At 44.5% G+C, this 22,616-nt stretch overlaps 3 protein-coding genes across 3 annotated transcripts in view; 1 reads left to right on the plus strand and 2 right to left on the minus strand.

Annotated features, from left to right (window-relative positions):
* nck1b (NCK adaptor protein 1b) overlaps positions 1-5,816 on the plus strand; it is a 35,931-nt gene extending 30,115 nt beyond the window's left edge. Inside the window, 1 exon segment of the mRNA XM_020656642.3 lies at positions 1,844-5,816. Within this exon segment, the coding sequence (XP_020512298.1) occupies positions 1,844-2,044 (201 nt within the window). The 3' untranslated portion in view covers positions 2,045-5,816.
* Positions 5,817-6,617: 801 nt separating this feature from the next.
* Positions 6,618-10,816, minus strand: bdh1 (3-hydroxybutyrate dehydrogenase, type 1). Its single transcript, XM_020656646.3, has 5 exons — positions 10,357-10,816; positions 9,765-9,875; positions 9,537-9,678; positions 9,316-9,468; positions 6,618-8,487 (listed from the first exon to the last, which is right to left on the minus strand). The coding sequence occupies exons 1-5, from the start codon at positions 10,567-10,569 to the stop codon at positions 8,021-8,023; spliced, it is 1,086 nt and encodes a 361-aa protein (XP_020512302.1). The 5' UTR covers positions 10,570-10,816; the 3' UTR covers positions 6,618-8,020.
* Positions 10,817-12,352: 1,536 nt separating this feature from the next.
* On the minus strand, positions 12,353-22,393 carry gyg1b (glycogenin 1b). The gene is made up of 7 exons (XM_020656640.3): positions 22,236-22,393; positions 20,381-20,516; positions 20,115-20,289; positions 19,534-19,696; positions 15,555-15,681; positions 13,851-14,067; positions 12,353-13,152 (listed from the first exon to the last, which is right to left on the minus strand). The coding sequence occupies exons 1-7, from the start codon at positions 22,240-22,242 to the stop codon at positions 13,006-13,008; spliced, it is 972 nt and encodes a 323-aa protein (XP_020512296.1). The 5' UTR covers positions 22,243-22,393; the 3' UTR covers positions 12,353-13,005.
* Between the last annotated feature and the right edge of the window lie 223 nt (positions 22,394-22,616).

The raw sequence follows: 22,616 nt of genomic DNA on the forward strand, positions 1-22,616 counted from the left end.
TCTCTCTCTGTCCTCTCTCTCTCTCTGTCTCTCTCCCCCCTCTCTCTCTCCCCCCCTCTCTCTCTCTCCTCTCCCCTCTCTCTCTCTCTCTGTCTCTCTCTCTCTCTGTCTCTCTCCCCCCTCTCTCTCTCCCCCCCTCTCTCTCTCTCTCCCCTCTCTCTCTCTCACACTCTGTCTCTCTCTCTCTCTCTCTGTCTCTCTCCCCCCCTCTCTCTCTCCTCTGCTGTCTCTCTCTCTCTCTGTCTCTCTCCCCCCCTCTCTCTCTCTGTCTCTCTCCCCCCCTCCCCCTCTCTCTCTCTCTCTGTCTCTCTGTCTCTCTCTCTCTCTGTCTCTCTCCCCCCTCTCTCTCTCTCTCTGTCTGTCTCTCTCTCTCTCTCTCTCTCTCTCTCTGTCTCTCTCCCCCCCTCTCTCTCTCTCTCTCTCTCTCTCTCTGTCTCTCTCTCTCTCTCTCTGTCTCTCTCTCTGTCTCTCTCTCTCTTCTCTCTCTGTCTCTCTCTTTCTCTCTCTCTCTCTCTCTCTCTGTCTCTCTCTCTCTCTCTGTCTCTCTCTCTCTCTGTCTCTCTCTCTCTGTCTCTCTCTCTCTCTGTCTCTCTCTCTCTCTCTCTCTGTCTCTCTCTCTGTCTCTCTCTCTGTCTCTCTCTCTCTCTGTCTCTCTCTCTCTCTCTCTCTGTCTCTCTCTCTGTCTCTCTCTCTCTCTCTCTCTCTCTCTGTCTCTCTCCCCCCTCTCTCTTTCTCTGTCTCTCTCTCTGTCTCTCTCTCTCTGTCTCTCTCTCTCTGATGTTTTGATCCAGCACGCTCTTCCTCAGACTTTAAAGTGTTTTTTGTGAGTCGCCATCTTAAACATTCTCGTGACCCCAACAGCTGAAATTCATCCTGGTATGTTTTTGTACCGATGTGTTTTTATCTAAATAATGTACGTCTGTGCTACCTGATCAGAAAAGATGAATGTCAGGCTGTGTTGGGTCACGTCTCTGTAACTTTAAGAAGGTGACTCATTATCACACTTTTGAGGATTTATTGACCGCTGATGTTTCAACATGCTCTTCCTCAGACTTTAAACAGGAACTCCTTGGTGTTGCTTTACATTTCATCAGATGTAGAGTTGGTATGTTATCTATACCCAGTATCTAAAAAAATCTCACAAACACTGTAAATCCTCTACAGAAAAAATGACCGCGTGTGTCCAGTATGCAAAGTTTCATTTTGAAGCAGTGTTGTTGTCCTACAGGATGAGAAAGTTAGATTTAGTTTAGCTTAGTCGGAAATGAAAAAATCTATGTTACACAACAAATCTTAAAGGTGGAGTCAGCAGCTTGTTAACACAACATTCAAACTGGTCTCATGGGCACCAGAAGCTCACCCTCCCTGCAGGACGTAGTGTTTACATTTACTATCTGTACCTACACTGCAAGCTAACGCATGCTAGCACAAGTTAACCGCCAGTGTTTGTCCCCTGCCTGTCCAACAGGAAGCAGACCAACTCCCGACTGAGGGTGAAAGCCATCCCAAGGTTACCCTCGTTTAAGAACGAGCTTTATCTACTTAGCATTTTGCTTCATATTCTCCACTTTATGCCGCTACGTCCACGTCTTTTATATTGCAAGTTTGAATCGAGTATCCACAACTAAACTCAGTCCAGCTCCCCGCTCAGAAACATCCCACGTCCAGTCAGAGGAGAAGGGATGATTGAGCAGCTTTACTTCAAGCTGTTGTTATTTTTAAAACAAGCGACTGCCTCTTATCTTTAACTTGTGTTTGTCCCTCACTTTAAAAGATTTCTTGACTCCTGATGTAGGAAACACAGATGATATAAAAAAACCTCCTGTTTCCTCTTCTTTCACAGCCAAACGACTTCTCCATCTCCCTGAAGGCGCAGAGCAAGAACAAGCATTTCAAAGTGCAGCTGAAGGAAAACCTTTACTGCATCGGACAGCGCAAGTTCAACTCCATGGAGGAGCTTGTTGAACACTACAAAAAGGCGCCCATCTTCACCAGCGAGCAGGGAGACAAACTGTACCTGATCAAGGCCCTGGCTGCCTCCTGATCCCTCTCTGCTGCACACACACACACACACACACACACACACACACACACACACATATAGATCGTTAACTGCATCCATGTATACAGATACTTAACAGCAGAACACACACTAACATTCAGACTCCCAGCCTGAGGACTTAACACATCATCAGGACTTTAATGCCCGACTTGTGAGCATTCCAAGAGGAGGGATGGAAAAAAAGGAAAGGAGAGGAGGACACTGAGGAAAGGAAACCGGGGAGACAAAGAGACTATGGACTCCTGAGAGATGACTACAGACCTCTTGGTCGCCTATTTTAAATTATCCAGATGTGTTAGGTCATAGGCGATGCCATGTATTTCCACCTCGATATCTATTAGAGTTGCATTTAGTTTTTTTTTTTTTTTTTTTGTTGATAATATATAATCTTTTTAACAGTTTCTTTTTAAAATGTGACTATTTTTAACTGTATCCAATACACAACAACACACACACACACACACACACACACACACACACACACACACACACACACACACACACACACACACACACACACACACACACACACACACACACACACACACACACACACACACACACACACACACACACACGCAGGCATCTTTCAGGCGTTAGTCCCGCCCACAGAGGTCTACACTTGCAACTTCAGTTTGTGTCGTCCGTCTTACTTCGTTCTTTACGCTTTGTGGACACGCTAATCCACGTCTTCTGCTAACTGCTAATCATGAATAAACAATTAAGTGACCAAAATATATTTATTGATCGACTCTGTCAGGATCACAGTCGCAAAAGGACACTCATGCACATCCCGTTTTTTTGTTTTTTTTCCCATTTTTTTCCTCTCCAACAGAACTGCTTGCCTCACATATTGCTGTATCCATATCATGTGAATGTTACAAAGCTGAGGCATCACAGACAGGTGGGGGAGGAGGGGAGGAGGGGAGGGGGAGGGGGTCTTCAAAAGAGAATCCCATGACTTTGCATGCATGCACGCTGATGGGAACAGCGTCCTGCTCATGCCTTCACCGTCTCCCCTTAAGGAGCGATCCACGGTCCACATTAGTGACTGCGAGGTGTAGCTGAGAGTCTGGAGGTCATGTGACAAGGCAGAAAGCCCCCTCCCCCTGCTGGAGTTTGACTGACAGCTGATGCGTCCTCTCACAAAGCGTTGCCAAAGGAGATCTCTCTCGGGGGATAAAGTAGGAGGAAAGGCGGAGGAGCTGGTTCTAAAAAGTCTCGCCCGTTCTGCAGGAGTCTGAACGGGGAAACGGAGGGACAGTCCTGGCGGTCCGGACGATGATGTCATTGCTTCAGAATTAGTGATCACTGGAGGGAACGGAGGGGTCATGCAGGGGTCGCTTTTGTGTGGTTGCAGGGTCCTTACATGAAGCTAGGAGACGCCCTCTTCCTCGAGGAAATCAGAAACAAACTCCTTCAGGGTCGAAAAGCAAACTGCTTTAACAACCCGGGAATCTCCACTTTTTCCTTCCATAAGAAGTCTGAGTTTGTTTTTCAGATGTAGTCAGTGTCAGCAGAACACATGGTTTGTATTTACAGTAAAGGTCTCAAGTGAGTGGGCGTCGTTGGAGTGAAATCAGACCAAGTGGAGTTGAATGTTGGGGTGCAGCTAGCTAGCATTAGCGCCTGCAATCAGAGCTGCAGCAGCGAGGCTCAGGGAAGACGAGGAGGATGACGAGTTCTCCAGCTGTTGAATGAAGCACAGAGAAAAAGAGAGAGAGAGAGAGAGGAAAGGGGATTTCATAGAGGAGGAATGGAAAAATGGGACCATTAAAAAACAAAAAAAAGCGAGCAGGATCATATAGGGAGGAGAGAGGATCTGGATTAGCGCTCCCAGTCGTTAATGGGCGGGGAAATCTGAACGCGAGCCAACGCTGATGCATCACAGCAGAGAATAAAAGGATTTCTGGATGGCAGTATTTTTTCTAGAGGGCTTTTAAGGTCTAATGGGTCTGAGCATGAAACATGGGTGTGACCCTTTACTTCCTCGCCGCTCTCCTGGACCTTTACACCAAACGCTTCTTAACGAGTGAGCATGCAGAAGATGCATTTGAAATCATCATTAGCTTACAGTTTGATTGGATGGCTTTATACTTCTAACCATAAACATATAGTCTTGATGAAGATCTTGAATCATACGATATAAACATTTAAAAAAAAAAAAACCACATTCCAGGGTTTAAATTCTGTTTTGAACAGAATTGTAGCAACACGGTTCAACATGTCACAGGATTGGTCGTCAGTGTTGCTTGATCTTTTCCTTTTTGTTTTTTGGACTTGAAACCGTGAAGACTGACTTAGTTGAACCTGTTTTGTTCTGTGTGACAACCCGTGCCTGTTCCCCCTCCTTCTGTGTTCAGTCACCACAATAAGTATTTGGGTTACAGGAATCCTGTTACGTCTCGTTTATAGCGCCCAATCCCAAGCTGTCGTTTCTGTGCCATGCTTTTTTTTTTTTTCTCCCTGACTATTAACATAAGATGCTGTGTTTGCATCTGGACAAACTTCTATCAGCGACCTTTTCTTTTCTTTCTTTTTGTTTAAATTGGATGAATCCCCCCCCCCCCACTGCTTCCAGCTCTGCAGCGTCTGCACCAAAACGCTGAATTAAAAAAAAAAGTGACAAACGCCAACGCCATGTGCCCCAGTTTGAAGGATTTAGGAGATGTTGTTGTTTGTTGTTTTTTTTTAAATGTGCCTTCACAGCTTTCTGTCAACCAAAGGTTTACTGCACCTTTAAGTATTCATCTTCCCACGTCCCTCGTCACTGCCTCACATGATTTGGTTAAATCTTTTTGCATGTGCGTCACACGAGCTCGATCAGCGCGAGCGATATGTCGAAACGGTGTCCGGCGACATCCTCATGTAGAGAAAAGGCGTTTTCCTAATTTAATGCTCTCTTTTGTTGACAGAAGCTCCAACTGTTTCTTTTGTTTGTTGTTGTTGTTGTCATGATTAAATGCCCTTTTAGGCAACATCGTGTCTAGTTTTCAAGTGACCTTAACTTTAGCAGACTTCATCACTTCCATGAAACGGTGAACGCCTACATGTGTCGTTTCATTCATAAGGAGAAGCTTCCAGGTGTGATCTAATCATGACCTGAATCTCACCTTCAAGCACCTCGACTCTAACGGTATCACATGTCGTTGGGTCGTGAAGGAACTGTCTTTTTCTTTTTCTTTTTTTTAGACATTCACTTTTGCAGTTTAGCCACTTAAATATGTAAAGAAAAGGAAACGTATCATCAGTGCTTAAATGTTTAACTTGATGTTCAGAAGTTGAGCGTCTCCCTGCATAGACTCGTCTGATATTAATGGAGGCTGCATGAGCAGAGCCTTGTAGCTGTGCAGACATTCAGAATCTCCTTAAAGGATAAAGACGTTATGATGTTATCAAGAGTTTATTTTATCAAACTATTTCAAGAACTACACGCAGCTGGAGCCCCCCCGCCCCCCTCCAAACTAAAACCGACAAAATCTGGTGCTTGAGTGCTGCTTACATCTCTACGGTGTTCTTTGTCTCGAAAAAGAAAGCTTTTTTTTTTTTTTTTTTTTTTCTGTATGAGAGAAAGTGAAGAAAACAAAAAACAGATCCATGCTGTGGAAAGAGAACGGCGGTGCTGTGAAATTTTAATTGTCATGCTCTTAATACTGTTTGTATGGATGGATGGGAGATCGTCTTCAGGTGTAATAATTTAGAAGAGTTTATTAGAGTGTTCAAAAGACGTAATAAACGATAAAAACCAAACAGATCACGTGTTTCTGTGTTTGAATTCTCTCACAATGTTGCAATCTCCACTTTCATTTGACCTAAAGCCTGAAAATAATGCAAGCACAATGTAACAATTCCTGTTTGAATATAACAGGGAATAATGTTCACAGCCACGACCTGTAGACCTGTATTAGTGAAGAGATGTCAGAGGGGGAGGGGGGAGGGGGGGGGGGGTTCAGTGCCTTGCTCAAGGCGACCTCGGCACTATTTTGGAAGTGACCCGGCACCAGAGGCGCTGCTTAGGACCCCCAGGTCAGTGATGGACCCTTAAGGCCTGATAAAACTTAAATGAACAGCAGTGACTGAAAATGTGCAAAGTTTTCAACGACAGTAGGAAACCTCCCTAAGGGGGCCCCATCTCACAGCACTCAATCATAGAATAGTAAACGACTGAATGATGCTTGTCTAGCCCTGAATATGGGGGATGTTTGAGGGGAATTATGTTGGCCTTGAAGCCCCCACAGGCTCTGCAATCACCGCTGCCTGGCTCCTCTCTTCCTCCACACTTTGGTCCACACCGGGATTTGAACCGGCAACCCTCCGCTTCCCAACAAAGTCCTCCTGCCACCCAAACTTGTTCTCCTACTGGTTACATCCCTGTGCCTCCACGTTGATATAATGTTCTGATAAAGAAACCTAAACTGACACATTTCACAGGCAGGAGATTCCCCTTGAAGTCCTATTTATGATACATGCCCGCCCCCTGGTGGCCAATTTCTGTCATTACATCTAGCAACACCACTCAGGCTAACTCACATGAGATTTTTCACAAAACACAGCCTCATTTTGGGTCACTTTATTTCACTTCATTCTTTAAAAATGTAACTAATTTTTAATTTATTCATTAATATATTTTATATACAAAATAAGTTTCCAGTCTAGAAGGCTTGATAGGAGAGAGGAGGGGGGAGGGGGGAGGGGGGGGGGGGGCGACCTTTTTTGTTCAATCATGGTCATTAATCACATCAATCACCCTCAGTGTCCAAAGCAGCACGCAGGAACTTGTTGCAGATTTCAGACAAAGTGGGTTTGTGTTAGTGGTTATGTAACTTTTTGACGCGTCCAGCCAAAATCTCAGCACGCCGTTACTGTGGCCGACCTCGGCTTGTTCCGGCGTCTGTCACAAAAAAAACCAGCAGGAAGCTCTCCTCTCGAGCTTCACCAGCACTGCTCCAGAGGGAACGATTCCCATGAGGAACAAAATGTCAGGATGGAAGATATTCATACATGAGGGGATTTAAGATAACACCACAGCAGACTTTAAAGGGTTAATATGTGATTTTTCACTTATAGAAGAAAAGCGCTCCGTCCTGTCTCCATGACAACAGTTTGTTGACAACGGCCGCTGTATGACCGACACTGCTCCATTACTTTTACTTTTAGCGCTCGGAAAAAAAGACGCCGGGGGCTGTGCCTTTTCTCCAGGCGGCCGCTTTCTGCTGCGAACACATTCTCTCTTCACTAAAAAAAATGAAGGGAGGAAACGGGGCCTTCCTCATCGATTTGCACAGTTTCAACAAATAAAGTTAGCGATTTTAAAGTCTTTATATGTGATTTTTCACACTTAAATATAATAGAAATCAAGTATCTCCTCAGAAAATAACTCTGAGTCATGACTGTCTACAATGGGTGTAACACCCGAGTCCCACTGTCTGTGATGTTTTCAGAGTTTTCAGAGTCCTATCTTCACTTTGTTTACATCGCCAGGACGGCCGGCTGACTCCTCCCCTCGTGTATAAAAGTTGTTTAATTGAGGGACTAGAGAAAAGAAGAATAACATACTGTACTCACTGCTTAACTGTGTTTCTAGATCACGCTCATTTCAGGTAAATTTACATGCAGTGTGAAGATACCAGCATGATAAAGATCACTAGCATTAGCATGCTAACACAACAATGCAGCGCGAGTTGTTTTGGTTTCATGCTGGAGCTCAAGGGCGACATCTGCTGGATCAAAACATCACATATAAAGACTTTAAAGATGAATTATTTAGAGCTAAGAGTGTCTGAACTCTGCACAAAGTAGTTCCTACTCAACACAGAATCAGTACATCAAGTTCTTGATCTCGTCAGACAAACAAAAGCAAAGTGCTCGATCAGCAGAGTTCACTGTGTGGCGCTACAAAGGACAGCTGCTCGCTGTGATCCAAGGCCCGCCGGAGCTGGACGACAAAGAGCGTGTACTTCAGAGGTAGAGGAGGTCGGATATGGCGCCGGGCAGATGAGTCATCACCTGCACTCTGATCCACCAGTGCGGCTCGATGGGGCTGTATCGTGTGTACGGACGCTTGGACACGAGGGCGTCGGTGATGTCGTCCAACACGGGGGCGACGCTCTTCTGCCCGCTGTTACAGTACGAGCGCATCAGAGCCACCAGCTTCTCGAAGTGCGCCTTCCCGTAGTCCTCCTTCACCTGCGGCGGCGCCTCGCTCCACAGCTTGTTGGCTGTGCTGGCGACGATGTCCCGCGTCAGGATGCCCGTCGCCACGATGAAGTTCCCCGGCTCGACCACGGACACTTTGACGCCCCAGGACTTCATCTCGTAGCGGAGGCAGTCGGAGAAGGCTTCCACGCCGTATTTGGACACGCAGTACGGCGAGCGCATGACGTTTCCCATCCGGCCGTACATGCTCGCCAGGTTTACGACGCGGCCTGGAGAGAGAGAAACAAACAAATGAAGTCAAAACAAACATTTAAAAAAACGTTTAAAAAGTCCGAAGTGAACGGGCGTCTCAAGGCGTTTAAGTTTGCTGCTCTCTCTGAACCAATCACAAGAAGAGCTGAGACTGAACGAGCTGCTCTGATTGGATGATTTAAAGAGGATGTTCGACGACCTGGCTGCAGATGTTCTCCCTGATGTGTTTTGATGATGATCTTTGACAAACATTTTGCTGTTTAAATCTGTAATTTGTAAAATGTTTTCTCCATAAATTGTAAAGTTCTGGAGGGTGAAAGCTTCCTGTGTTCTTTTGTCAATAATTTCGATTTAATTAAATTAATTAATGTCATGTTAACTTGAATATGAAAACATCTTTTGAAGAGCTGAATTGTTAAATATACTGCGAGCATCGTACCCCTCCCCCCCCGCCCCCTTTCTGCAAAGAAAGTGCTCCAATGTTTGAAAGTTTGAGGGAGGAGTCTTGCAATTATTTTTCAATCATGTGTAATTACTAATGTGTGAAGAAATCTTTTCCTAAATAAAAAAATAAAAGTATGATTTGACTATGTTGTAATAAAAGCTTCACTTTGCTTTACATAGAAAGGATTAAAATATGTTTTTCAACGTCCGGCTCGTTTGCATAGTTAGCATTCCACTCAGAGATCACGGGACACTAACTTAGCTGCAGAATTTTCTGTCCAATAGAAACTCTCATGAGTAGATGTGGAAAAAACGTCCAAATCAAAGGTTAGTTTGTCCCTGCAGACGTGTTGGACACTGTTTAACTCAGATATGTAACATGTTGTGTTCCAGCCGCTCACCTCTGGCTCTGCGGATCAGCGGCAGAACCGCCTTGGTGACCCTGATGGTCCCCCAGAGGTTGACCTCTGACACCTGCTTGTAGGTGTCCATGGAGGTGAACTCGACTTCTCCAAATGTGGACACACCGGCGTTGTTCACCACGGCCCACAGACCTGAGATACGAGCACAGACAGGAAGTGATGACAGAAACAATGACAGTCACAGAGGGTTTCAGGTTTACCTCTCTCTGAGTCCTCCAGGTTCTCTCTGATGTGTTCTGCTGCCTGGTTCACCTGCTCGTCGCTGCACACGTCCAGCTGCACGACCTTCATGCGATCTGAGCAAAACTCCTCCAGCTCCTTTGCCCCCTCGCCGCCTTTATCCTGCAGGACGCACAGCGACATCGAGAACAACATTCAAAACACAAACAAACAAACAAATGAAACGAGCAGTGTGTTTGAATCTGTACCTTCAGGAGACATCCAGCAAAGACTGTGAAGCCGAGTTTGTGCAGATGTTTGGCGAGCGCGTGACCAAAGCCACAGTCACACCCCGTTATAAACACGGCTTTTCCCTTCACCTGCACAGACGAAGAATAAATAAAAACATCAGGGCTTTTATTTCACAGCAGGTGAAACATGTTTGACTTCAGAGTTAATAAGTCAAAGAGTGAGAGAGTTAAGGCGTGTTTAAACATTAACAGGGGGTCAGATGAGTTGATAATTGTTCATAACAATCACTTTTATTCATATAGCACCTTTAAACATGTTTACAAAGGGATTTGAGGGACAAAGGAAGTCAGGAATGAAACATCAATATTCAGATAAAACGGAGAGGAGTCTGCAACAAGTGGAAGTAAACACATGTCTGAAAAGGTTTAAATGTCAAATAAAAGCAACAGAAGTGAAGGAGAGAATAGAAGAATAAAAACAGTCTGCAGTGCATGTCCTTCCTCTATAATAAGAGTCATAATAACATATACTAACACAGCTACGGGAGCCTAAATGGGACGTTTGTTGATTTCCATGTCGGAGTAATTTAAAGTGCATTCTGTACTTTACCTCCACCTCTCCTCGGGGGATTCTCGGCGTCGCTACATAAAAAACAAAGAGTAAATAAAGAACAACGATGCACTCGGTCACACTCGTCTCCGGAAGTCCGAACATCCTCATGACGGCGTTCAGCAGGGCAGGCAGTCCGAACCCCAACAGAACCGTGAGAAAGACCGAAAACGAGACCAGCAGAGCCACTCGGAACCAGGGCAGCGGGGCCATCTTGAGGGGAATGGTTAGTGTGTGTGTGTGTGTGTGTGTAGGCTGCTGCTGCTGCTGGGTTTTACTTCCCTGGAAAGGTCTACATCACCCACTGCGGGGATCACGACACGCCCCCTGGGTCACGACACGCCCCCTTGATGACATCACCGAACAGTCCCGAGTTGCGTTCAAAACCGCAAATGTGGTTCTGGATAAAAAAGTAACATCTGCTGCTGTCGAGTTGTCTGTTGCTGCTAAATCTGTTACTTCAGTTTAGTAAAACTTATTCCGGTGACGTTCATCCGTGACGTTCCTTGGAACAGTGGTTCCCAACCTGGGGTCCGGGACCCCTTAAAGGGGCGCCTAAGAGCTCAGGGAGGGACGAGGCTCTTGGTGCATTCATGTGGCGTCGGACACGTCGGAAAAATGAGTTTCAGAGTTCTAACATGAACATGAACACCTGCTCAGGTCGGAACAACTCACAAACTCAAGAAAAAAAACGAGGTGCCCGACGTGCCGTCATATTCTGCACAGCTGTCCCAAGAGTCAGCCTCTAGTTGGACACTTTAATGATCACCTCAATTACTTACATAGCACCTTTACTTAATGTTTGCACTGCCTGTTATTTAATGTCTGTTTTTAGATACTTTTTTAAACATTGCTGTACATATAAAACAACACAACTTCAGAAGGTCAACACTTTTTTATTTTTTATATTCAGGTCAGTTTTGTGGTTAATTTGTAACAAATGTTTCATGTCTTTGTAACCTGCTACTGGATGCTTTGAATTTCCCTCAGGATCAATAAAGTATCTATCTCTCTATCTATCTATCATGACATCAGGGGCAAAATAATGTTTTGTGAATGTTAACATACTTTTTATTACTTCACATTTTGCACATCAACTTTTCACTGAAATATAAATTGGAACAGATATTTAAACATATTATTCGTAGACTCCACAACGTTTGTTGCTGTTGTTACCATGTTGTTACCATGCTGTGTTAACATTCAGACATATGATTAAAATAAATAAATGTACAAAAAAATATAACCTCCTGTCTGAGCTAATCACTTTTAAAGTGACAGAGCTTTAAATGTTTTGTTAGAATAGGTCATAAGGTCACACAGACTATAAAGAGATTAGAAACAGCTGCCAAAAGAAGCAAATCTGAAAAGTCTGCGGTGGTTAATATTCTTACCTTTAAAATCCAGAGGTTGGGTAGAGGTCGATAGAGAGGCAGGCAGATGATGTTCAAACTCAGGCATTGAAATACTCATGTGTATTAGTGTCAAAATATGAATAAATTGATGAACTAAGCCTATCAGCGTTTTAGTAACAAAACCAAGCAGCAACCTCCGGTGTTGAAAAATTAAACTGATACTGAAGTGTAAAATCCTGCAGTTCCTGGAGTGTCCACTCGAGGCTGGCTGCAGAAGCACAGGAAGTCACATACACACCCATTCTAAAAAGCCTGTTTTTACAGCCTGGTTCAAAAAACCAAATAGGTGTGATTAGCTCATGTCTGGATGGACACACACTGTACGGGGGGTGAATGTTTTGATGACTCATCAGTTTTGATTTGATGAAGGATAAGAGTTATTCACAATAAGGCGTGTAGCTGACCTGATTGACAGGTGGGCGCGGTGTAACGGTTTGTCAGGAGGTTTAAAACCCGCCTCAGCTCCAGCTCTCAGCCTGTCGTTAGGTTGACTCAAAGTTAGACTGAGACAACATTTCCAGCATGGAGACCGCCATCGATGAGACTCCAGACAAAAAATAAAATAAAAACACCAGAAGAAAAACTTTTCAATCTTTTAATATTTCCAGATGAAAGGTTTAAATGGAACATCTCACATCCGTGTCAAGTTCAATGCAAGAAAGTTAGAAAACTAAATCAGCTGCTAGTCTAGAAAAGAAGGATGATGGCACTACAGAGAGCAGAGACACTAAGGCACAAACGGCTCCACGATCATGCTAAGTGCGTCAATGTGTTAATAAATCCGTGTTAAACCGAGGCTCCTCGACTCAAAGGAAGTAAGATAGAAATGCTCAGAAGACTCCTCGATGACTGAGTCGTAAAAAAAAAAAAAAAATCAAAATGATATGACTCTTAATCAACTTGTGTCAAACAAAACTGCTCAAATTATAATGCAGGTAAAAAAAAAAGAAAAGGTGTAAGAAGTGTTTCCTGTTTGTCTTCACAGTGCGGCTGTCAGCCAATGACAGCCTTGCATAGACGATTACAGCCGCTCTTATTAGGTAACTTGTTCCTCCATTTAAACGGCTCTGTCTTTGGAGTATGGGGGAGGGGGGGGGGGGGGGGGCTGCTGGTGCTGGGAGAGACTCGACTCTAGTTGATAAAACAGGTGGACAGAAAAACCTGGTTTTTTACTGCGAGACCGGTGGTGATGATGTTTTACTGAAAGTGCTCTTCATATCCTGTTTCCATCTCTTCATTTGAGGAAGGTGTCGAGCTTCCTCTTGATGTTATCGAACGAGTCCATTCCCATGTAGTCCGCTTGACCTTGTTCCCATTTCTGCTTCCGTTCTTCTGAGGACAGCTGGGGCCCGAGGGCCTCTGCGAACGGGCTGCTCTCACCCTGAGCGGAAAACATACAGAGAAGAGTAAACCGGCAGAAAAAAAATACAACATCTTGTGCTCAGAAACGAGGAACATGATGGAGGATTCAACAGAAAGATACCTGTGCATTCATAATAACAGGAACACATTCTTCCTTTAAAGTTTGAGATTTTTTGATCCAGCAGATGTCGCCCTTGAGCACCAGCATGAAACCAAAACAACTTGTGCTGCATTGTTGTGTTAGCATGCTAATGCTAGCGATCTTTATTCTGCTGGTATCTTCACACTGCATGTAAATTGACCTGAAATGAGCGTGATCTAGAAACACAGTTAAGCAGTGAGTACAGTATGTTATTCTTCTTTTCTCTAGTCCCTCAATTAAACAACTTTTATACACGAGGGGAGGAGTCAGCCGGCCGTCCCGGCGATGTAAACAAAGTGAAGATAGGACTCTGAAAACATCACAGACAGTGGGACTCGGGTGTTACACCCATTGTAGACAGTCATGACTCACAGAGTTATTTTCAGAGGAGATACTTGATTTCTACATTTAAGTGTGAAACATTTAAAGAAACTAAACCATCGAGTCCCATTCATTACTTTGGAACTGAACAACCAGGAAGCCTCGGCCCGTGTGGTCACTAAAGTCGTAAACTGTAATAAAGCAGTTGATGTGATATGTTTAAAACTTGACTTTGGATGATTGTGTTTATTCACCTCCACACATCCAGAGTGGAAGGGCTGGTCTCCGTACTGCTCCTGCAGCAGGGGCACCACGGCGCTGGAGTACAGGGTCCACCAGTCCAGGAGGAAGGTGGGGTGTGCGGTGGCCTCGTGCACGCTGCCTGAGATCTGTTTGGCTTTGGGGTCGAACGTGTAACTCCACGGCTTGGTCTTACCGAGGAAGTGGACCACCTTGGCGTTGCCGCCATATCTGAAAGAGTTTGAAGGAGGAGAAAGATCGACCTGATCACACGCTGTGGTTAGAGATCCTGAGAAATATTTATGAATCATTTCTAGGACCGGACCGATGTGGATTTTTGGGGCCAATATCAATACTGATATTAGGGAGGGGAAAAAAAATAACTGGAAAGTAACTGAGCATCACTGTTGTAATCCACACAGCGCCCTCTGCTGGTGAGCGCCAGAAAAAGAACGAAGTGTCATGCAATGAAACTGAAATTAAATGCTTTTTGACTGGTGAATAAATACGGTAACATCAGCAAATATCAGACATAAAATTAGTCGTTGCTTGCTTATTTGTTATCGGCCGGCTGATTTATCGTTCAGGCTCCAATAGTTTCCATTTCATTTGTTGCTGAAGCCGATATTTAAGTTCAGAAAACTGGTTGTGCTGCATTTTAATGATCCTAAGATGGTTCCACAAAGAAAGAGGTCAACTTCAGCATTAGCAGATATGAGCTAATGCTAAACAACAGAAATACTGAAGATTTCATGGAAGTGAAACAAGAAGAAAGACACCAAACCTCCTTTTGTCAGACAGCACAGAGTGTGAAAAAGAACATTTTAAAGTGGATATAAAGTCCGACCTGATAACAGACTAGAAAACCTCTTGACGACGAAGCTGTTCTGTGTTTGTTCTTCATGTAAGCAGCCAGAAGAAGAAGTCCGGTCTCATTTTGACAGTTTCAATGGAACGACTGTTATTTGTAGTTCTTGAAAAGCTTTGTGATCGTAGCTTAGCGTGTAGCTTAGCGTGTTTTAAACTGAGAGCTCAGGTGTCTGTAGTGGTTTAGATCCTGGACTACATTACATGAAAACATGTGACTTCATTTCACAGCACGCCAACACAAACAACAGAGAGGGATTTTATACTCAGTACTGGCAGACAGATCATGTACACAAATAAGCCTGAATCAGTCTCGGGGGGGGGGGGGGGGGTGTGTGTGTGTCAGAGCTCTTAAACACAACAACCAACAAGTCAATACATGTTTATCACCCTGTCAACCTGATCTGGATGCCAGGGAATGCCAAAGCCATGATCTTGTTGATGAGCTTTGTTTCTATGGAGAAGAGGCCTTGAGGATGGGAGGGATTTTGGGGGGGGGGGGGGGGGGGGGGGGTTTACAATGACGAGTCCTAGAGGAGAACATAAAAGGTCTTTAAATAAACCTCATCTATTTTGGAGTTTGGTTTCAGCTGTTGGGAGCTCAGGGTGGATATCTAACCCCCCGGCGTCGAGGCCTTGCGGGGGGGGGAACTCGAGCAAGAGCCGCTGGAATCTTACAGCTCATCTCGCTCGTAACTTGATGACATGTCAGGGTGTGACTGCAGGTTCATGTGATGGGGGGGGGGAGAATCTGCTTACAGCTTTGGCCTCGTGTCTCAGACTCTCTTCTGGACGTTTACAGTAGAAACTTAAAAAACAGAATTTGACGTCCCTGTCAGACGGACACTCACTGCTTGAACGCCGGCAGGTAGGTGTAGATGGCGATGCTGCTCAGGTTGTAGATGAAGGGGAGGTGTTTGGATATGTCAGCCGTCGCCCAGGTGTTGAAGAAGCTGTTCAAAACACCTTGGTCTCCTCCTGGAACACACGGGGACAGAAAAGGAAACATGCTAGTGTCACAGTAAATGAACTAAAAACAGGAATAATCAGGAGAAGTCTGCTCCTCTCTCCCCGAGCAGCTGACGGCTCCACAGTCTGCTGACAAACCTTTTTAACAAAGCCTTCTGCTTTTCATTTGTTTTTTTCTGTAGCACTTTGAGATTTTTTTTGCAAAAGTGCATTACAAATTAAATGTATTATTAGAAGTGTGAACTATTGGAGAGAATCACATAAACATCCTCTAAAAAAAAAGGTTAAAAGTTCACCTCAGCACAGACCTGAAGAATCCCAGAGAGCAGAAATACAATATCTACATTTTAAATTCACTTTTAGAGAATGAGGAGTGCGTCTTTGAGGAACTGATACGATGACATAACAGGTCGACTGAGCTAATGAAGTGCAGCTCGACCGGCTCAGATTATGACTGGATGGCTGTTTTTGAAAGAAAGCCGTGTGAGCGTGCAGTCAGATGATCGCTCCACCTGTGACAGCAGCGTTAATAATTAAGACTTTCTGCTCGATCTGCGTTTACGTCATCAAGTCTGTCGAGATCTGTCGAGCTGATGGGAGTGATTTCCAACACGTCCAGAGCCCCGGGCAAAGACTCACTTCCTGTACGAGTGACTAAAAAGTAGGATTTGATGCAGAGCTCAGGCAGGGCGTGAACAGTTTCTGAATCATGTGCACAGCAGAGATCTGACTGCAGCTGCAGACGGTTCAGAGACAACATGTACAGAACATGTCTGTCACACGTGCAGTACTGTTGACACTCCACTCTGCACCCCACAGCTACATTTCAAAGACCACAGCGTGTTGCACTAAAGTTCAGGGCTATATTTACATACAGTCTATAGGATGATCCACCAGCAGCAGTCGGGATGTATTCATCTCATTTGACAAAAGATGGATCGGCTGCTGTTTGCTCCCTGAAATACAACACTTCAAGTTCAAAGTTCAAAATCTGCCCGGCAACAGCAGAAGCTTTTCTATAAGCTGCTGCTGTTATTAGCATGTTAAGAAACAGCAAAGCTCGACGGTTTGATCAACTGTGAACACACAGCCGTCATACTGTTTTCAACCAATGAGGGAGATTCTCTTCACAGTAAATAAAGACTTCTATTTTTTTAAGTTCAGGAGGATTTAACGTTAAGCTTTGACAAACAAAATTATTCTTATATTTTTTAATATTTCGTAAAGATCGACACATTTTTGGAGCAGGAAACAGCAAGAATGAACTTTGCAACTTCAAAATAAAAGCTCTGTATGTTTAAGTTTGAAATAAAAGGAACTGTTTTTGCTGTGACAGAAGCTAACCGAGCTAGTGTTGCTAACATCCATGTCTCCTTTACCCCGCCCCCCTACCGATTCAGGGACAAGCACCAGACTGCACCAAGTTGTTTTTGCAACTTCAACATTTATAATCACCAACTTTATTTGTTGAAACTGTGCAAATCGATGAGAAGGACCCGTATCCACCCATCATTTGTCTGAGCTCCAGCACATTTCTTTTCAGTGAAGAGAGCAGCAGCAGAAAACAGCCGCCTGGAGAAAAGGCACATTCATACAAATTCATCACGCCTCGCCACCAACGAAGCAACTTTGGATAAAGTGTCTAACCCAAGGACAAAGAACATGTAGCTGCAGGAGCTGGGGATCGAACCCCTGACCTTCCAGTTGAGAGATGACCGACTCTACCACTGAGCCACAGCCGCCCAAAGATTAATGAATATTCAAACAGCGACCATCGTTTCAATAAGTTCATTCATGAGTACTCGACCTCCAGGAAAACAACTTTTCAAAAAGTCTCTCTCACTTTGTGGATTAATTAACCCCTCAGACTCGTTATAAAGAAAGTGTCCTGGTGAAGCGTCTGCACTCCCCCTCGCTCTGATTGGCTGATTCTAAAAGTGGGTGTAGCTTCACCGCAGAGACTCTGTGGTGAGGTAGGGAGTGTGAATTTGCACTTTTTCTAGCACACAAGGAGAGCTGAAACGAGTCCTTGTGAAAGCATTTCTTCATACTGAACATCTCCTCTGTTACATCATCACATCCACAGCTGACTCGACCAAAACCAAAAAAGCATGACACAGGCCTATTGACTATTCATGCTGAACCGCTTCAGCCATAAGCCAAATGGTCAGTCATGGGACGGCCGCTGGCACAGGATGAGACGGAGCGGCCTTCAGGACTGTTTAACTCTGTGAGGCTGCAGAACTCTTCAAATAAACACACAGAGCTGCTTGTTTGTCCGATGTCACCACAACCTCCACTCGGGGATTTTTAAGAAGTTAAGACGGGGGCTGAGGATGTTCATTTTGAGGGGATGAGAGGAGCTCAGTAAGAATGTGAATCCAACTCTTTGCCAGTTTGTTTTGGCAAGCAGACAAACAGTGGAGCTGCAGAGATGAAGACCTGACAGAGCCTCTGGGGTTCAAAACGCACAATTCAATATCTCCTCGTCTTTCCTCTGATTCTCCTCCAAAATCACAAAATCAACCGTGACATGAAGAGAAACCAAGTGCTGCACGTGTGCATCGCGTTCGCCTCGAGGAGGAAGTGAAACGCCAAAAAGGTCAAAGCAATTTAAAAACGCATGTGCATGAAAAGAGCGTCCACTGCTATAAATAAAAGAGAGCTTTATTCATTAGCAGTCCATCAAGAGCTCCATCATCACGTCGAAATACGAGATATTATTTATTAATCTATTTATTGAACATGTTAAGAAAAAGGAAAAAACAAACTGGATCCATAGCAACAAATAAAGAAGTCAAATAACATAGTCCATGTTCAAAAGGGATAAGAAGAAGTTAAAAACACTTCTGGTCCTACCCCTTCTGATTTTTGTGCATTATTCACAGAAAAATAAAAATGGAAAAAGTAAAGCTCAAATAAAGACTGTCACTATTAATAACAGCCTTCCATAAATAAGCATTAAAACTGTTTCCTGTCTTGTATCTTTCTGTTACCATACATCAGTGTTGTGTCTGTTATTAGATATAAATAATAACAGTCCTTCTCCTGTTAGTGGACGGACAATTATGTGTCTGTGATTGAAAACATTCCTGCCAACAAACACGGCGTCAGCCAGAGAGAGTTTGGCACGTGAAGCCGTGAATAAGAAAACTTAATTGGTTTTTCCGATGAACTCGCCTCGATGGAATCTGTCGCCGTATCAAACAGGGGAGAGAGACGCTCGTCATTTAGAGTTTCTGAAGTTCACCGCCGCTAACAAGCAGCAGACACACAAGCTCTACTACGAGACCGTTCTGGATTCTGTTTATACAACAACTGTTTTTTGTTTTAGGTCAGAGCATCAAGAGACAACAATGAGTTTGTTTAGAGCGGTGCTAAAATCAAAGAACCAAAAACAGGTTGGCTTTTTATTAATCAAAGAAATGTTATGACGGCTGGGGTCGGCTCCGGACGGGAAACAGAATGGACGGATGTTATGGGCATGAAAAGGTCATGACCTTTAAACGTACACACAGCAGAACTCTTCTTAGCTCGCCTCACAGAAGACATGAGGCTACAGAGAGGAGAACTAATGTTCACATTAAATGTTGTTTCATGTAATGTCTTAAATCAGCTGTGTGGTTAGCGCCCCCCTCCCCCCCTCCCCCCCTCCCCCCTCCCCCTGCAGGCCAATGTTGTTCTCAGCAGCTGATCTGAGGAGAGCTGTTCAGTGAACTTGATCCCCGGGCCAAGAATACGACCACAATTCACTTACAGTACGCCAAGAGCTGCTGAGTGTCAACCAGAGCTCTGTGCAAAAAACCCCCAAAAAAACCAAAAAACAAAACAGGCTTTTGTTATTTATTCTGCGTGACTCACCGTCGAAGCTGCCGTGTTCTGTGCAGTGCTGGAGCAGTTTTGCGTACGTCTCGTTGGAGGGACTGAAGACGAACACACCCGAGTTGAAGCAGTCGGGCCAGCCGGGGTCAGGAGCCGCCGACAACTCCTCCCGCTCCAACAGCTCGTCTATGTTAGAGAGCACCTGGGAGGTCCAAGAAGAAACATGTTGGTTTATTTAATTATTCTACATGTTTTCTTTAGAATAGATTTTGGGTTATATTTTATTTTTGCTACTTATTTGTTTAGTAAATTTTAGTTTTGCATTAAGATTTTTTTGTTAGGTATTTGGGTAACACTGTGGGCACCAGAGGGAGGTAGAGGACCAGCATGCACCTGGGTGGGCCTATGAGAGGCAGCAGGAGACACCATGTTCTTTGTTTGCTTTCTTTAAATAAACCACCAAAAACCTGCAGATCTCCTGCATGGACGTTGGACTTCTTTTGCCTGTGTACATCACATCCCCCATGATGCATCAGTGCTCATTTGATTATGTTTGATATCAGTTGTTGACTCAGGTGTGGTGATAATATGAATTCTTGTATCTCCTGTCTCTCTCTCACCAGTGTGTCTGCGTCCATGAAAACACATTTGGAGTAGTGCGTGAGGGTCCAGCAGTGGAGCTTGGTGAAGGTGACGCCCAGGTCGGGCCTCTTCATCATGGCCAGGTGAGCCGTGTCGCCGCTGTCCAGCACGTCCACCACCCGCACCTCGTCGAAGATCCTCTTCAGCACCGACCTCGAGATTCACAACACAATCAATCACCACCAACAACCAACATGAACAAAAGGAACATGAGGAAGAAACAAGATGGACGGTTTCCTCTTACTGGCAAGGCTCTGACACGTGTGGACCGACGAGCGCCACCAGCTTCTTGGTTGTATTGTGGTTACGGAGGGATTTGCCCAAAACCATGGCGCCCCGGGCGTAACTCTCATTGGTCGCCAACGTGACAAAAGCTTGGTCTGTGGAGGAAGAAAGACGCACAAACAAGAGATCAAAAAACAACAACATGAACACACTGAGCAACAGGAGAAACCAAAAACAAACATCTGGTTTTTCTTTCCAGGTTTTTTTTTTTTTGTTTTTGTTTACAGTCAGAAACATTTTGATGATCAACAAACAGCTGCAGAATTGATGCATAACTTATAGAACAGGTCTTAAAATGTAAAAGCTATCAGGTTGTACATTCTGAATTAAGGCTTTGGTTCACCCATGTGATGCGACTCCACTATGGGGGGAGAAAGGTCCCTCATTAGGGCAAAAAACGTCACTGTTCTGAGGCTCTCATTGGTAGGTACTGTCTAAAAGTGAAATTATTTTTAGAACAAAATTCTCATTGAATGCATTTTTGCAGAAACAGGGACTGTTGGTTAAAGGTGTTCATGGTACAGCACGTTCTTAAGTTTGAGAATAAACTAAAACGAAGTGCAGACCAGTAGAAGATCATCAACATGAAACACCAACACACTCTTCTATAATCAGAAAATGTTTTGGGCGATCTCGCCTTCAGCAACAGGATTTTTTTTTTTTTTAACTCAGTTTTTATTGAATTTTGATGTGTTATGCAGCACAAAGCTCCTCTTTCCAGGTCGTAGGAAAAAGTCTTCCTGAAACAACTTCAACTCCACTTCAGTCAAATGGTTCAATTGTTGCCTGGCTTAATTGGGAAACTTCTCCCTCATGAGATGGTACCAGCAGCCACTACCCATTTAAAATGTGTCATTAAGGTAAACGCCGCTGGCTGCAGGGCGCAACGTTCAGGAAAAATGTGTCATGTACCTGCCAAGGCAAGTTTCAGAACAATAAGTAGACTGTGAGAGAGAAACCTATAAAAGCAGACCATGAAGTCAGCATGTGAGCCGACTTTAATTCACACTTGGATTGTAAATTATTTGAGCGTACGTCCAATCACGGCAAGGGGGGGGGGGGGGGGGTTACATTTCCACAACTGAGGAGCAGTCAGAGTTTAGAGAGCTGTCAGGGAAAGTTATTCCATCTCACTGGCTGTACATGGTGCCACACCCCCCACACACCCCCCCCCCCCCCCTCTCTCGCCTTCTTTTCAATTGGCCCATCCAGTGCTGTAGTGTAGCAGTATATAATGCAGCCTTAATGCATAGAAAAAAGGCAACTAGTGTCCACACAGTCTCTAAAGTACAGTACATGCTGTACGTCCCCAACCCCCCTCCTGACCCCCCTTCCTCCACTTTGCCATACAGTTAACAGTGTTTCCAAAGCAGAGGCTCAGGGACCTGAAAGAGGACGACCAGAAGATCAATTCATTAATTTATTCCATGCATAAGTTGCAAACTGAGAAGAACAAACAGGTGTTTTGATTGGAGGTTCCTCACAGACTAATTAGTAGAGAATTCATGTCATGTGCACTCATCATGTTTCAAGCATGACTTCCTACGTCATGCTTTAAAGTTAGCAGCTGGTCATTAAGATGGAGAGAAGGAGACAGAATGTACTTCAGCTCTGTCTCCACTTCATGCTGCTGCTGCTGCACCAACATTTACTGAACTACAAAAAACATTAACGACACTTCAACGTCACCTTTAAACCTGATACCTGACTGCACCAAAGTCCGCGAGATTTAGCAATGAAGAAAACACGCGTTAGCTCCGTGGAAAAGAGAGAGAGGGAGTCAGCGTAGTTTGAAGAGTTAGAATGTTACATACCAGCCATGACTGAAGAAGAAGAAGAAGCCACGGTGTAGCCTGGGCTGGAGGACACGGCAGCTTTAGGTGGAGAGAAGGACTGCCCAAATACACAGAGGTGGATTTATACCAGTATGACTGAAGCAGCGTCACATGACGCGACCCAACACACCCACCTGCTCCTAACACGAGACACCCCCCCCCGGGAGGTCAGGGGGTTCACAGATTAACAAGAATGTAGTGTACATTTTAAGGCTTGAGGTTTGTTAAGTTTTGTTTGCAATGGAGGAAAAAAGGCAAAAAAAAAACGACGCATGCGTCAGAAATACTTTTTAACATTCCCAATTCATCATCCAGCATCCCTGACCTTTCAAACAGCTGCTCTGCTATGCAGCCACCACT

Source organism: Labrus bergylta, chromosome 20 (genome assembly GCF_963930695.1).
Source record: "Labrus bergylta chromosome 20, fLabBer1.1, whole genome shotgun sequence".
Taxonomy (NCBI): domain Eukaryota; kingdom Metazoa; phylum Chordata; class Actinopteri; order Labriformes; family Labridae; genus Labrus; species Labrus bergylta.